Here is a 17,525-nt window from a genome sequence, read left to right on the forward strand (position 1 = left end):
TGGATTGCTTAGCATCGACGGGGCCGGCTTCAGTCGCGACTCGCAAGTGTGGCGCATAAGAAAAAGTTTTTTTTAGACGCGGAGCATCTAATACTCGAGGCTTGTAGTGCGGCGCCGTCCGCAAGCTTCCTCCTCCTTCTTCCACCATCTGTGCATCCCTTCCTCCTCTACACACCGCGCGCGCTTCACTCCTCCACCATCTGTGCACCCTTCCTCCTCTACACATCGCGTGCGCTTCTCCTCTTCACGAACATTCGCTAGCTGTATAATGTAGCGCGCATGCGCCGTCACGCTTCGAGAACATCGGCAGCTGACGCGCGCGCATGCGCCGTCGCGCTTCGAGAACATCGGCAGCTGACGCGCGCGCATGCGCCGTTGCGCTTCTCCCCCTTCTCGAACATTCGACAGCTGACAGTGCATGCGCCGTCGCGCTGTATATATACTCAAGGTCGGCGCTCGCTCGCTCAGTTGCCGCTCGTCGGTTGGTTTGTACGGCGCGTCGACGTCCAAGGTCGCGGTGAAATGAATTCCAACGAATCCACAAACACAATGACCGACGTCCCTTCGACCAGCGCCGCCCTTTCGCATACGTGTGTACGTGTTCACTCATTTAACACCCCCTCCTACAACCACGTTAACCAATTTAGCCATCGACCCAAGTAAGTCGCACTTTAACACCCCGTTAACCAATTATATGCTCCGCATCCTCCTCAGTGTTCCCCCGAGGGAAGCTGCGGGCAATTTTTTTTTTGTTCCGTGTTGATAACTGTCATATTATTTAAAAAGATTTATTGAAATTGGTTTACTTCTTGTCACTATGTAAGTTTAATTTAGCATTTTAAATCGTAAACATAATTAAATAATACTTACGCGACAATTAAGACGCTATGGCGCTGCGAGCTCGTGTGACCTTCGTGCGGCTTGCGTTTGCGTGCGCGCCTCTATAAGGCATTCCAGTTCGGTATGGGTTGGGTACGCAACGCCGCGCACCGCCAAGGCCGCAACGCCCCAAGAGCTTGCGTACCCAGCACTAAAACTCTCTATGCAGTGCCCGGCCGGACGGAAGCGCAACAAGCGTCGCGTCGTCCCCGTGGGCGGGCCGCAATTTTCTGTGGCATGGATGGATTCTGTGGTGGTGTAGGTGAAAAGCGTTTATTTTTACTATCTACAAGACAGAGGCAATTAAGGGCGGCCTTAAGGGCCGACCCTGGCGAAGTTCTCAGTCCAGGACGCCTGTGGCTTCCATGGCAGCGCCCTGGTCACGAGGGCTCTTTCACCCTCCAATGCCGAGCAGGGTAGCCTTCCACCTCGCCCGAGTAGTGGGTGAAGCGGAATTGATTGCGGAGACCGCCGAGTTAGACGATCATCTCTTCACCATGGGGAAAGTCCATGGGGAAAGTCCATGGGGAAAGTCCATCCGCGAGCGGGTGATCACAGTGCGGGCATTCCTCGGAGAAGGTTGGATTGAAATACTTAAGTAGCGCTGGACACAATACTGTGTTTATAAGCGTAAGAGCCAGTGCTCGTCACATTTATTCAGGACCTCCACCGGAGCCGAAAGTCGGAGCCTGTTTGATTTGTACATCGCTATATGGTGTCTCGTAATGACGTGACTGGATTACGTTCTGGATCGTCAGGTGATGTAGGACGAGAGGGTTCCCAGGAACGAAACGCGCGTGCTGATGCATCGGTGACCTCGTCACCACTATAGTCCTGCGTGAGCTGGGGCCCAGATGAATAAATGTGTATTTGGGTGGTCCAGATAATACTAATCCTTCAGGATTTGAGCAGCGCGAACGGTGATGCGACTTTTCTTAAGATTTTGGCATGCACTCCACGGATCGGTAATCCGAGATGCGGTGTCTGCTGCGACGGAGCTATAGCGGCTTCCTCCGCGTGAGTAATGTCCGCTGAGCCCTTCAGCTACAGGTACATTTTGATAGACTGCGGCTGCTGTGTACCAGCCCCGTGACGAGGGCCAGACGCGTCCGTGTAGAAGACTCCAAAACGGGACCTACATATAGCGTCCCTGCAACCTGCGCAATACGCCTACTTTCGTGAGTCTCCCCTATAGCCACAAAGTTTCCTAAACATACACTACAGGGAACTTTGTCGCTTATGTCTATGGGAGCTACAACGCATAGCGATTCAGCGAGCATGGAAATTATGTGTATTTCATGGATTTGCCTAGTCTTCGTACTTTACGTTCGTTCTGGCTTCACTAGGCTTGAAGCTGCTTTGTCACGAAACAACTATCGGCAAATATTCGGCAGTTACGCTTCACCACCTTGCTATTTTAAGCTTACCACTTCAAATCGGGCCACGAGGGGAAAAGCGGTTTGTTCTTTCCTTCGAAACAAAACAGAAACAAAGCAATAAACGAAGCCACAAATGCCTTTGCCGCCCGCAAGCACGAAGACTAGGCAAATCCATGTCATACCCATAATTCTCATGGTCGCTGAACGATCGCAGTGCCAGTGTCCCCTCTAGTTAATTTTAGGAAACTCAATGTCCCTAGCCATGTTCTAGGGCAGTGTCCCCGGAAAGTGAGGGCTATAGTTTCTGTATCAATAGGGTTCCTCGATGCGTGCGCTGCCCTCTGCCGCTATGGTGCGCGTATCTAAGAACCCTAGGTTTCAAGGAACATGAACGCTCGTAGTGGTTGCCGGGCATCATACGATATAGTTGAACAGGGTGAGGTTGATGTGGATGTTCGCATTTATTGACTTTCACTAGATCAAATAAAAAAAATATATCACTGTAAACAACTCTTCTTTATTTGTTATCTTTTTGTTGGTTACTCTGAGAATTATAAATCAGATGAAGCGCGGGAAGTGGTTGACTTGAGTATAGGGCTTTCCTTCGCTCCTCGCCACTCACTCAGTGCTGATACAAGCTGAATCACGCTCAGTTATCTCGCTCGGTTGGCGGGCCAAGTATGAGACAGATAAGACAGAAAGTTGTGTCGTGCATTGAACGGAAACCGCAGTGGGCTATGCCGAGCGAGTCAACCGTGATACTCGACAAAGATGGCTGAATCGAGCAGCACATGCTTTTCGGGGCCTTCCGGTGTGTGTTAACCCGGCGATTTCCAGTTGCGCGAATGTTTTTTTTTTTTCAGGTTTCCTAGGGGCAACGGGTGAGCACATGTATTTGAGCCTATTATTTGAGTAGGGATTGATTTTGCATGAGCACTTTGGCAGCCTGACTGGACTGACAGAAGTGCAGTGTCGCAAGACTGTTGGTGGCGACGGTAGCGAAGCTGCTGTCAGCAAAAGCGTTTAATGAAAGGCTTGAATTTGTGTTGGCTCTGCTGCATGGCTTTCCCTCCTTCTACTTTTGGAATGCAGTTGAAATGATGTGACGCAATGATAGGCCCGTTCCTATTCATGAAATTCATGTAGCCGTGCTTTGAAACTTTGTAGCTCTTTACTTCTAATATTGTCACTCAAATACACGCGACGAGCTGAATGCTTCTAGAAATCGTTTCAGTGAATCTCGCTGGAACCTATGTTTTGATAAGCAAACTTTTCTTCTTCAAGGCAGTGCGCTGTTGCCCTGACCAGGACAAGTCAACTTTGCCGAAACACTGCTTCCAGTGACATTATCTCTTTAAAAAGATCATCGTAACTGTGAACTTCTGTATCACTTGGTACTCAAGTTATGTAAGAAAACTGTGCGCCGTCATAACAAACATGATTGAGTCAAATATGACGTGTCATAATCGTGATTCGTTTGTGGAATGATTCCACAAACAAATTCCACGAGCTATTTGTTTGTGGAATGATTTGCCAGATGATCTTGCGTCACAACAAGACCACACAAAGTTTTATCATACTCTTAAAAAATACTTATGCACCGAAAACTGCTCTATCGCATCTTCGTAATCATCAGTGTTTCTAGGACTGTTGCCGATGTTTTTGCACTATTGCTAGGTTGTAGTTACTGTTATAATAGTTATTTTTGTATTTCACCTTCACATACTGTAACTCACTTTTCTAGTATGTATTTTGCTGCCATGTTCATAAGTAGAACTGCATTTTCTATTATATTCATTATTTGCCTATGTATGTGTAGATATTACGTATATGTATTTTTCTAACATATTATCTGTACCGCACCCCTTACACAATGCCCCTCGAGGGCTCTGTAAGGTACTGTAAATAAATAAATAAATAAATTGCTAATTTTCGCATTGGTTCAGATATTCTGGGTTCACGAGAATGTCTGCTTTTTTTTCCCTACAAAACGTGCAATAAAGAAAGTTCGTTTTGTTTGTGCCGATCGAGTTTCGCCTTACGGAGTAATCGGTTCACTTAGCTCTCGCCCGTTCACGAGTCACGCATTGCCAAACGCAGAACAGCGCGGCAGAGTCCATCGAGAGGCTGATTGCTCGAGGCATGGACGCAACCTGGGCTCTTTCGATCAGCATGAAAGGCAGATGGACCAAACTGAAAGCCGGGCAGCCCGTTGACTTCCTGTCCGAGTGCGAGTACGAACCGAGTGCCGAGTCCTTCGGAAGATACGCCGACGTGAGTTCTTGACTGAGCTTTGGAGCGTGTTTATGTGAACACAGGTCGGCAACCGACAGGCCCGAAAGGAAAGTTTTATGCGGCGCCCAGAACGACGTCAAAACGCCGCATACTCCCTTCCCGTTTCACTTCCATATGTCCCACATTGCAGCTATATGGGCGTAGCCAGGGACGGGGGGGGGGGGGGGGGCTGCAAACCCTTTCCTCCCAAAAGTTACTCACGCACACATATACAAGCACTCGCACGAACATACGTAAATTATGATTACACCCCCCTCCAGAAAAAAAGAAAATTCTGGTTACGCCCCTGATGGCAGTTTTGCCCTCAAATGGTAATTTTTGCTTGCAGCTTGTTTGTGCGTTTGTAACTTGCAACCGTCTGATAAATGGACGCTATATTTATTCTAATTATGCACATTATTGTCAATTAGCCAATTTTTTTTTTGTCTGCTGTGTCGGCTTCATGCAAACTTGGCCCTCTGCTTTGAAAGGTTTCTGGCTACTGATGTAGGAAAAAAAAAGGCATGTCTTAAAGACGGCTTCGAGCACTAGAGTGAAACAATACTCAAATTTAGACTGATAAATTATATTTTGAAAAACTCTACTGTCATTAATTTTTAACACCACATGCTTATTGTCAGACTAGAAAATCAATATAAAAAGCTTGCCGTTTTGAATTATCCACTGAAATTAACAATTACGACTTTACAAACTTCAAAATGATTTTTTTATATTGTCTACGTAGCTCTTATTATCAATTTTCTGTCGCTTGACACGTTAAGCCGCTGCCTCCCTGCATAAGAAATTGTACTTCAAATTTTCGGATTAGGACGCTCTCGAAATTTGATGGTGCAAAGACATGGTGTCAGAATTCCATGATGCTGTCGTCACGAGAATTTTTTTTTGCACGTTTTCTCGCTTACCAAATTTACCGAGTGAAATATCGTTTTTCTCTTAAGTGCCTCTTGAATTTCGCGCGCCGGTTGTTTAACGAGCTGCTAAGTGCAATCGTGCAAACAATATTCCAGTTTTTCATCTTTGAATTTCGGCTACTTCTCTCGAGAAGTGACCACGCTTTTCATGTGCGCATGTCGAGTGCCAAAGTTTATATCGATCCTCACGCGGGCTTCACCACATGCCGTGTCCAGGTGTATCCTATTCCTTAGCACTTCAACAATCCGAAGTGTTTAATCACGCACAGGCGTTGGTTGCGTCACGATCGGGATGTACAGCCTAGCGCGATATGAAGGTTATCGCTCGGGCATCGACCGGCCTGAGGTCCGAAAGGCCTAACGGCACGTTTCGAAACGGCGAAAATGAAGATTACGCATTCCTCTTGCCCTCGCTGTTGCAAGCTGCATCATTGGCCCCTATGACGAAATCTGCACCCTTCCTTTATATCATGAGCTTTGCATTCGTTGCAATCAAGAGTATTCTTTGCGGGCTCCTATCTTGGTGATGGACGGCTGTATGGGGCTGAGTTGTTCGGACGTCCGTTTTTTTTTTAAAGACGATAGTCTTTCTTGGGGACCTTCGACAAAAAAAAATTTGGTCTGTCTGCCTGTACATTTGTCTGTTTGTCCACCCTAACGATACCTCAAACGGCATCAAACGGCCAACCCCATCCGCAGCGCCCACCAGTATTGCTCAAGGTTTAGTGTTCATAGTTGTGCGATTGTCAATTAAAAACAATGATTGCGCATATCTGAGGTGCTATAACAACGCTTTGATGTTTTGTATGTCTGCCTTTATACTAAAAGAGGCACACACAAGGCTCTAAGAAATGTAGCGTTTATCGCGCTGCGCTGACAGTGCAACGCGATGCTCAGAAAGGTGTTTCCAACTTAGAAATGTGGCAGTTTGGGCTAGTTGGTATGGCATGACGATAGTTATAGCTCGAGAACAAAACGACGACACAGAGACAAGAAGTTTTCGTCTCGACAAGAAGCCCTTCGTCTCCTTCTTGTCTCTGTGTCGTTGTTTTGTTCTCGCGCTATAACTATCGTCGTGTTTCCAACGCTTTATACGACGTCATGAGCACGGTGGTGGCACCTGCCCGTCGCTTTGCGTTCTACACCTTATCACCTCCGAGCCTGGCGCGCACCTTTCTCCGTAGGCTGCACGCCTTCGTTTTCGAAGATAACTGTCAGATGGCGCTTGCGTCTAACGTGCCTTAGAGTCACCGGAAAAAAATTTTTCCAGTGGCTCTAACGTGCCTCGATGCGCTCGTTCGCCTCCGCTCAATGCTCGAGGAACTCTAACGCAGCGTCTCCAGAGTACCATTCACCGATTTTCTTGCGCAGAACATGAAATAAACGTTTTGTTCGCTCTCTTCAGACGCAAGACTATCGTCTTTCGACGATATCTGCAGTGTAACATGCAGATTTGAAACCAATTTTTTCCCCTTGCTTCTTATATATTTGAGAAGCTGTTATTTCTGGCCAACAGCGCGTGAAAGCGTGGCAGCCGCAGTCAATCCCGTGCGTGTCATGCTCAAATCAGCCAATAGTGGGGAACTTGAGTCTACGACGCAACGATTTTTGAGTATATGTATCATAACTTGTCGACAGATGAAAATGCGAATAGGAAATTCGCTGTAAAATCCAGGTCGCGGGCTATTTGGCTGGCATGTTCTCGGCAGCCTATAGACTATACTGATCGGCAGCGCGTTCGGATGATGCTGAAGCAGTGTTTCAGGGCTATTTTTGACAATGCCAACAGTATAGCAACGACATACTGTTCATTGAAAACGCACTCGACTTCGCAACTGAACCAAGTTAGATTTGGCTTGCCAATACGTCTTGCATAAATGATTTCAATACATCTTGCGTATAACTTTACGTCTGTGCATATGTATGCTTCAACGCGTCCTGTGCCCGATCTCTTCCCCATTTGCTGCATTAGACGTGCGAGGATCCCAGCTTCAGCAATGTCACCTACTACAAATCGGGAGTTCATGGCTCACTCTACTACAACAAAGAGGATGGCCGCATACTCGCCTTCGAGAACAACACCGACATCGTCCAAAAGGTGAGCATGGAACGCGGCATCTCATTTTTTTAAATTTCCTACGTAGCTCAGTGTTGTTTGAAAATTGGTCTATGATGGCGAACAGTGCAAAGGGCGAACGACGCTGAAAAAAAAAAAGTACAGGCCTCGATTTGCATATAAGCCTAATCCAATACGATAGAAAAAAAAATATGAGGGGCACAGAAAGCACACCAATACAGAACAACGACAAAATGCGGGAAGAATCCCATTACACACTGTTAATGCGCGGTCCGCAGTGGTGGAACAGTGGCTGCGGTGTTCGGCTTCTGACCCGAAGGCCGCGGATTTGACTCCTGCCGCGGCGTTGGCATTTCGATGGAGACACAAATATTTGATTTGTGGGGTATAACGTCCCAAAATCACGCTATGATTATGAGAGACGTCGAAGTGGAGGGCTCCGGAATTTTCGACCACATGGGGTTCTTTAACGTGCACCCAAATCTGAACACAAGGGCCTACAACATTTCCGCTTCCATCGGAAATGCAGCCGCCGCAGCCGGGATTTGAACCCGCGACCTGCGGGTCAGCAGCCGAGTACATTAGCCACTAGACCATCGCGGCGGGGCTGAAGACAAAAAGGCCCGTCTACTGTGCGATGTCGGTGCACATTAAACCAGATGGTCAAAATTTCCAGAGCCCTCCACTACGGTGTATCTCATAATCGTATCGTGGTTTTGAGATCTAAAACCCCTAATTATGGTTAATACGTTCACATTGTCCAAATGCGTCTTCTATAGATATGCTCTTTCATTCTCGGGTGTAGAGCAATCGAAGGATGGTTAATGCATACCATGGTTTCTGGGGCAGTCTGCGCCGCCTCAACAACTTATCTCGCATTCATAACTCTTTATGCTTATATGAAACATCTGTGTTATTGAAATTGGGCGAGCACGTCAGTGGTAGGAACTGCGCCGTCACACGCGCATTGTTTCCACGCAAACATCGTCAATTAGTATCAACTTGCGCAGATTTGTACTTTAACGCTATTTGGAAATTTTGACGATTTGGTAAGGCCAACAACTTGCGGTGCAGTACATATATCCCTGTTCAGAACATTCGAAGAAAGAAGGCGCTCAGGGCAGGACAAAAGATTGTGGAGAATAAATATTTGCGTAACGCGGTGTGTCGTTGGAGCCACCGTTTAAACAACTCGTACTGTCTTCTTCTATAGGTTTAGTTTCTGCAGATATCGCCTTGAAGACACTTCTGGTAGGAATGTTTTGATTGCTCCAGCGACACGCCGTGTTCAAAAATTTTTGATGTCCCGAAAAGCAAAACATGGCGCACGAGAAATGCGTGGCACCTTCTGCTGGTGCTGCCTATCCGTATAGAAACAAAAATATTAAATAAAAAATCATCTCTACAGATAGGCGTTTTTTAAATAGGTTTTTTTTTTCTCGAGAGTCACCTTCAGAACAGTTTTCTCTATCTATTGCTGTGAAACGGTGCGTTTGTGTGACAGCACATTTTCCTGGGGTACTAGAGGCATTTACTAATTTAAAACTATAGCGGGCAAGAATTTAAGGAAAGTGTAGGTCATGTAGTAACTTGAATGAGAATGCGAAGGAAGTAAACGGAACGACTTGCCGCTGGCATGTGACAGAACCTGGGACCTTCGAATAAAGCGTCCGTTGCTATATACAAACTGAGCTACAGCGGTGCTCATCCCTCCGTCGTCTTTATGGGATATTTATGTGTATTTAAACATGGGAGTGTGTGTGAGACCATTGGTGGGCTGCCAGCTCCTAAAACGGTCAGGTACGTCGAGACGTCATCAGGTAGAAAAAATATTGTTTCACAGTCGCCGTAATGACTACTATTTACATTGACTAATATTTCCATGTTAAATTGAACACGTATGACCCATAAATTGGACGGGGTTATGGCCGCCGCTGCAGTGCCGATTGTCTGTTCTAAATAACGTTGTGCCGGCCGAGAACAGATCTCTTACAAATTCCCATTCTTTCGTCGATACAAACATTTCTCGGAGCATTTCAACTCTTTATTGTAAGGACGCATACGTGAGGAGAATTGACTTGCATGGTAGCGACAAGAAATGTCTGCGCACAACTGAAATACCTGTCAGAGCCAGTGGCGGATCCAGAGGGAGGGCGAGGGACGATCACCCCCCCCCCTCCCCCAAGTCTCTGTCAGCATCCTAAATTTAGTGCTTGTATTTCACCTCCTATCACCAATTATAGGGCAAATGAGGCAAACCAATGTTGAGCACACATTAACAGTATTAATGCTGCGAAGGCGTTTTCTTTCTGCCAGTAAAAACAAAAAATCTCATGACCTCGTACCGCTCTCCGGTGTTACTTTAGGCGACTGCCCCTCCTGAATGAGTGGCTGGATCCACCCCTGGTACCTACAGAAAAACCTATAGGTTTTTCTTTAGGTACCAGGGGTGGGTACCAGGGGTAGGTACCAGAAGCGATTTCTTTTGTCCCTATGGCAATTCGTGCTGGCATTTTAAGTGGGATTCTTCGTTTGTACACAGTTCTGCGGACTGAGGGCGCAGCACTTGACCTTTGCCTACGGCGTGGTTGCGTACGATGTGGACTACGAAGACTACAGCGACGACTGCGACTCCGTGAGCGTGCTCGGGAAATTCACCAGGGTTTTCACGCTGACACTGCTGCGGGACTACGTCCGGATCGTATTCGACGTACCGAAAGAATATGCAGACTGCCTAAGACAGGACTATTAAATGTTGTAGCTCGGACCATTACTGGACCCTTTGATGCGTACTAGCTTCTAATATATGTAGACAACACATTTGCCTCAATGGGTAAGTATAGGAGGCTCGGCTGTTAACCCGAAGGTCGCTGGTTCGATTCCTGCCAACGGTGGTCGCATTTCGATGGAGGCGAAACGGTAATAATAATAATAATAATAATAATAATAATAATAATAATAATAATAATAATAATAATAATAATAATAATAATAATAATAATAATAATAATAATAATAATAATGGACTGGTTTTCAACGGAAGTGCAAAGGCACTTTACTGCGACACAGTTATATAACACGGGATTGTTAATGCAGACCACTTCAAACATTTAGTGCGGTTTCAAACCGAACTCGCAGACGTCACAGACGTTAGATAAAATTATTAACTGCGACTGCGATTACTTCCTTCGAAGTGTTTAATCGATCGTAGTGGTTATTTAAACTCCAGAAAAGAAACAGCATTTACGAAAGTGTAATTGATTACTTTCGCGTTACTTAATTACCTTTCAAAAGTTTCATTGCCGTAACACAATAATGACAGCAATTTTCTCACATTACAATGAACTACTGTGGCTCTATAGAAAATGCCGGAAGCTTTCCTGAAGGCTAATAATACCTGGGTTGAGTGCTACAAAACAACGATATGAAAGGCACCGTATAGTTTAGGGCTCCGGAACTTTCAACGACCTTCAACGCGCACATGAATCAAACAAGTAAGCACTCCTCCGCATTCTTACCTCCACCGAATATGCGGCCGCCGCAAGTTGGATGTCATGCCTCGACTTGCGTGCGGGTCAGCAATCGAACACCGTGACCACTATAGGGCCACCAATGCAGGTGATACGAAACCCGACGGCACCCGAGAATTATGCATATGCAAAATATGGGAAAGCCAGCCGTGTTAATGGCAACGTTAGCAGGTAATTTCCGCAATCTAGCATCCGGCCCACTACCCTCAGTACTTGTTTTACTTCATCGTCGACCCCTGCGGAGCTCAATTTCGCGACTGCTGCTGCGAATTTGACAACCGCGCTGCAAAAGATAAGGGTTGTTGCGTTTTTGAAACAAATGTGGCCGATAGCGCGAGCTGAAAGTGCGAATCCGGAACTTCGAAATGCGCTGAATATTGGATTAACAGTTCTGACACGATTTTGAGGCACTCGCCACAAAAGACACGTTTCGTTTCTATATGGTATGATATCTGGCGTTTAACGTCCCAAAACCACGATACGATTATGAGAGACGCTGTAGCAGAGGGCTTCGGAAATTTAGACCACCTGAGGTTCTAAGTAACGTGCGCCCAAATCTAAGCAAACGGGCCTACAGCATTTTCGCCTCCATCGGAAATGCGGCCGGAAGTCGACCCCACGACGTGCGGGTCATGGTGTGCCCCATCAACTCATTCCCACACAACAGTTTACACTCACTTTGAAGTTCTCGTCGCGCTCGGGTAGAATTGGCAGGTGCTGCATTTTCACAACGAGTCAGCACAGTTCGTTGGGTTAGCCAAAGTTGCCTCCTGCACGCAGCCTAAATCACAGAAATCGCTCAGGGCCTCTGGACGACCATTCGCTTGTTATTTAGGAAACACGTGCGAATGACAGCAAACTGACAGCTTTTGTCAGTGGCGTCGCAAGCTGCAGTCTTCCAGTGGCGTTAGACTTTCGCTGACATGTCACCGTGAAGGCGCCCTTGTAAAAGGAAATTGCTGTTTTAGAAGATCGATGTTAAATATATATAGCCAATGCATTCCCAAGTACTTCGATACTCTTATATACGGCGCCCGACACCCGCATTTTTAAAGCAACGTAAAATACTTCAAATTCGTCTCAGCACTTATTCAAGGACAATATTTAGTGAGATCAAGCCGACAATGGTGCCAAGGGATACTATTAGTAGTAGTTACAACGTTACGAGTGTAAGAAGAGAAGTGGAGAAGATGACTATTATCGTTTGGAGCTAGTCAGTTGGGTGTGGGCCGCAGTGCTATTCTGTCAGCGCTACATAAATTCATTCAGGCAACCGGAAGGATACGCTGCTAGTGGTACTGCCAGATATATCCAATTCTTTCTCCCCCTTTCTCATTATTGTTAATCTGTTTTATATATTCTGGTTTATCGCATTCTTCTGCAATTTTTCACGTTTTTTCAAAGGAACATTATTATTGTTCCTATCTAATTTCTCTTTATTTTATTTAGCAAGCGTTGTAAAAAATGATCTATTATGAGGTACAGTGTGGCCAATCCCCCATGTGGGTATGAGCCAAGATCTCCTAGGAGACAAGACAAGACAAGACTTGCCGCAAGCAGGGACCGAAGCTGCGACCTTCGAATAACGCGTCCGGTGCCGATTGAGCTACGGCAGCAGTCATCATCCCCTTGTCAATGTGTTGCTACTAATTAGTAATAACATCCCATATACTTTCCTTGACATAATTGTCGGCTGGTTATCATTAATATTGCGTCTAAGAGAAACTAGGGAGCCTTTATGTGCGCTCACCGGCTCTGTTTCAGAGGCGCGAGCACATGAAGGCTCCCAAGAAAAACGAGCCCTCCGAAAAGCCGGTCAAGCTGCTTGACGAGACAGTCAAACTGCGAAACAGTTGGAGTCAAAGAATCGGACGCTGGCTCGGACGTCGCGTTTCTCGTATAGACGCCGGCACGGACGCCGCGTTGTTCAGGTTGTTTGGCGCCGGCAAAATATTCCCTCTGGCCTTTCCGTCGCAGGTCCGCCACGCGTCTTTCACTGCCGCCGGCTACTTCGAGGTTGACCTGTGATGAAGGTAAAGATAGACGGCAGACTAGCAGTAGTATAAAGTCACGAAGAGCTCGATAGCGAAGACATGGCACTACGAGAGCCCAGAATGAACAGAATATATTGGTAAGTGTTCTCTGGTCTATTCATCGAGGAAGGAAAGAAAAAAAAAACTTCACCCGTGGGTTTATTCTTTTAGCGTTCCATTCCCTAAATCCCCTGACGTGACACTCCAACATGCACAACAGCGCCGCGTGAGGGCGCTGCCTTTTGGCTAGGACTAGAGTCACTGAAAAAAAAAAATCGATTTTTTCCAGTTACTTTAGCTACGACACGGTATGCAGTGCATGTGGAGAGGAGGAAGAAACTGCCGAACAGTTGATAATGTTCTGTAAAGGGCTTCACCCCCCAGGATGATGGCGCAGAGTTTTTCAAAGCACTATAGACGGAGGTTATCCGATTGGTGGCTAAAGTCATGGCACGAGTGAAAATTAAACCCTTCACTGCAAAGTACCAGTCCTCAACTTCACTATTTAAAGAAAAAAAAAGAGAAATCTAGTTTTTGGTTCACTAAGCATTACGGCTATAGGTAGCGTTAGCCGCCGCCCGTTTTAAAGGGTACAGCCATATCCATGGCCATATCAATCCATTCATCCAGTTCATCGTCATCATTATCGTCATCATCATCATGATCATGGTTGTGTAAGGCTTGCCTAGAAAAGTTCAGTTCAGTTTAGTTCAGTTCAGTTTATTCATTTCTTCAAAATACAAAATTCGTAGAATGTAGTATGCAGACGAGGGTCCCAAAGTCAAGCGACTGCAGTGGGACCCTCGGTTAACAATAACAAAAAAAATATTAATTATAACAGCACGTAAAATACGCAACACATGTGAAAAGTAAACAGTGAACTTTCATAAAATAACATCAAGTAAACAAAAAAGGCAGTCAGAATGCGACACAAGAACAATAGTAATAAGTTATACAAGTAAAACATAATCACGCCATAAAGCAATAACCTAAATTTGCAAAGTCTTTCCAATTTCATGCCCGGATACATAAGAATCGTTAAGTAATCATTGCTAGAGAAAAGTGCTAGAGAAAGGATGCAAATAGAGCAAGCTCAAGCGGGAAAGACTTTGCCATCATCCCATACAAGTTCTCTCACAGGACAAAGAAGATCGCAGGACAATGTGACACATACGTAGTTTTTTCAGCGCCGACTAAAATTGGTGAGCCTATGTAGAAGCACAAGACCATACAAGACAACAGAGACGGTACATGTGAAAAGAAGCATGGAGACAAATTTTTTTGAATGCAGCACGTGCGTTGTGTGCTGGATTTCACTTCATTGTGGAAAGTGGTATATCGGACAGACCAGCAGATGCATAAACGATTGATTACGTGAGCATAATAGCAAGTCTTGTCTTGTCTTGTCTCCTAGGAGATCTTGGCTCATACCCACATGGGGGATCGGCCACACTGTACCTCATAATGAATCATTTTTTACAACGCTTGCTAAAAATAAAAATAAAGAGAAATTAGATAGGAACAATAATAATGTTCCTTTGAAAACGTGAAAAATTGCAGAAGAATGCGATAAACCAGAATATATAAAACAAATTAACAAGAATGAGGAAGGGGGAGAAAGAATTGGATATATCTGGCAGTACCACTAGCAGCGTATCCTTCCGGTTGCCTGAATGAATTTATGTAGCGCTGACAGAATAGCTCTGCGGCCCACACCCAACTGACTGGCTCCAAACGATAATAGGGTGGATGTATTGACTGGCAATCCGAGCATACCAATCGGTCTTTCAAGAATTATTCGGCGCAGTGAGGCGAAGCGGTGGCATGTGAGAAGAAAGTGATCTATTGTTTCCGGTTCATTGCAAACTACACATATAGGTTAGTTAATGAAAATCCTGATTTGTTGAGATAAAAATTTAACAGAGGAACTCTACAGCGAACGCTTGTGAGGGTCACCTCACATTGACGGGAAAGGCATTTTGCGGTGTTCCATGTGAATTGCAAGTGCCGAAATTCTTCAGATTGTAGAAGCGACGTTGTTGTTCTTAACGGTTTCCTTTCCCTTCGTTGCCACAGATGAAAGCGCAGATTTAAGGGCCAAGTGCAACGAAATTGTGCACGCTCCAAAAAGCCGATTTATAAGCGGTCTAGCTGGAGACAATGCTGCCTGCCAAATTTCACCTTCGAAAGGCAAGTAGTTACCCGAGAAAAACACTCGCCAACAACGGAGTTTTTGATACCGAAACTATAAAAAACGACGCCATTGCAGCTGACCGGAAGTCAGGCAGACAGCAGCTCGTGAGACCGACCGATGTCTGTCCTGCATTCCGAAGTGTGCGCCTCGCGGCTGCATCACGAAATGAACAAAAACAAGGTAACATGCACCGTGAAGGATAATACATCATTGCAGCCGCGTAGTCGGAAATTTTTTCGGGAGGGGGGGGAGGCGCCACCCTGATTTCGGGAGAGGCACCCCCTGAAAATGGCCATTTTGCGCCCTCCATGCTACGGTTGAAAAAATTTCGGGGAGGGGGGGGGGGGGGGCACGTGCCCGGTGTGCCACTTCCTGGCTACGCCCCGGCATCACTGCAAAAGCTCGTTAAAACGGCTGCCCGTTTGCGCCTATCGTCTTGTTCTGCTGTCTCTGTGAACTCGCTTCTTCACAATAAATTATGCCACTTGCTTACGCTTTGGATACTCTCGCTTCGTTGATAGACTATGGATGAGAAAATGGCGTGAGAAAATAGCTTTTGATTGCTGATAATTTAGTTTTCGAAGAGCCAATGTAATAGCCAGGAATTCTGCGAGATAAATTGGTGTGAAGTCAGGCAATCGGAGCGCAAAAGACCAATTAAGCTGATGAGAAAAAATACCTACTCCAGCCTTCTGAAGATGTTGCGTTGCGTCCGTCGAAATTACTACGTATTTAGGAAAATGACTTAGATGGTCTTGAAGGAGGCCCTCCAGAACATGCTTTGAAAATAACTTGGCATTTTTCAGAAAAATATCATCGAAAATTAAGTCAACTGGCACCGAGCATTGGGTTTGGGGGTTAAATGCCGGAGGGAAACGTGAAGATTTGATAACAGAGACTCGACGAAAATGACTTGGGGTCTTTGATAACGAAACCACGGGCGCTGAAAGAAAGAAACTGGATGTTTGATGAAAACTGTCTGTGACCAGAAGAGGGGCGCATCGTAAAGTTTTAAAAATGTTTGCACAGTAAGCTGTCGAAATCTAGCATCAAGTGGAATGATCCTAGCTTCCAAATAAAGCACGCTATTCGCGACACACCTAGGTAGCCCGAGACACAGCCGCAGAGCTTGCCTTTCTAGCAATATAAGGGGTCTTAATTTGTACGCCGTGTCGCGCACCCGATGGACAGTCCAGAGCAACATACAGAGAATTGACCACATGAACATACGATAAAATCAGATTTACGTACATATGTGAATCTCATGCTCATACGGACAATAATAAAAGAACCATAATAAAATTATTCATCCATACATCTTTACTTCTCCTGTCCATCGCTAAAGGCGCTGAGCCATGCCCCTGCGACTGGTGGCAGAAAATGGCGTCCTTTTGATTTTTCCTCTTTAATTAATCTCTGTCTTTCTCTCTCTCTGACTTGCTAATTTATGGCTTATTATGCCCCATGTCCATTTTAATGATATACTTAAGGGAACCGTTAGATTATATTAAAGAGATAAATTAATATTTCGGAGCTTAACAGTGCTTAATTTTGCCATCACAGGATAATGAACGGGTATAGAAAAGCGAGGCCACAGTTTTAGTTTTGAATTTAGCGCCTAAACTTTTGTGACGTGATGGGATTTCTAAACAACGCTTGCCACGTTGTTTGTGAATGGCTGCTCACCCCGCTTAGCATTCTATGTTGTCCTACGCACGACAGTAGGTCGTGGCCATGGTCGTGGTCCGGCGGCCGTGGTCGTGGTCCTGCGATCCATAGAGTTTCTTAAACTCTATCAACGCCTCCTAGAGTTCTTGTGCCTGCCGGATTATCGATGGTCACTTGAGAAGCGGCGGTCGTCGAAACTACAGTGGTGGCGCTACTCAACTAGGAATGTCTTCAAATAGGTTTTTACGTTTTTAGAACTTATATGCAACAAAAATAAAGTAAAAATTTTTTGAACAGGCGTAAACGTAATTATGATTAACCCTACGTAAGTGACGCCGTCATTCAACAAGCAACCTTTTAATAATGCAAGGCATCCTCTGAAGTTAGTAGCAAACGCCAAAGTTGCCGATCTCAAAGGTCAAGTACAAAGACTTTTACTCCTACGTAGGCAGCGCTGCTATAGATGACCGGCGTTTCGCGCTCATCCGGCAGGCACGAGAAATCTAGGAGGCGTTGACTCTATGCTGGCTGCGAGCCATGCGACCCCTCCGATCATGGT

The 17,525-nt window shown here is 45.7% G+C and overlaps 1 protein-coding gene across 1 annotated transcript in view; it reads left to right on the forward strand.

Moving 5' to 3' along the window:
• Positions 1-10,311, forward strand: part of LOC119180090 (uncharacterized) — a 30,137-nt gene extending 19,826 nt beyond the window's left edge. Inside the window, exons 8-10 of the mRNA XM_037431231.2 lie at positions 4,359-4,532; positions 7,437-7,562; positions 10,084-10,311. Of these exons, the coding sequence (XP_037287128.2) occupies positions 4,359-4,532; positions 7,437-7,562; positions 10,084-10,293 (510 nt within the window). The 3' untranslated portion in view covers positions 10,294-10,311. The remainder of the gene's footprint in view (positions 1-4,358; positions 4,533-7,436; positions 7,563-10,083) is intronic.
• Positions 10,312-17,525: the final 7,214 nt, after the last annotated feature.

This window comes from Rhipicephalus microplus, chromosome 7 (assembly GCF_043290135.1).
Source record: "Rhipicephalus microplus isolate Deutch F79 chromosome 7, USDA_Rmic, whole genome shotgun sequence".
Lineage (NCBI taxonomy): Eukaryota > Metazoa > Arthropoda > Arachnida > Ixodida > Ixodidae > Rhipicephalus > Rhipicephalus microplus.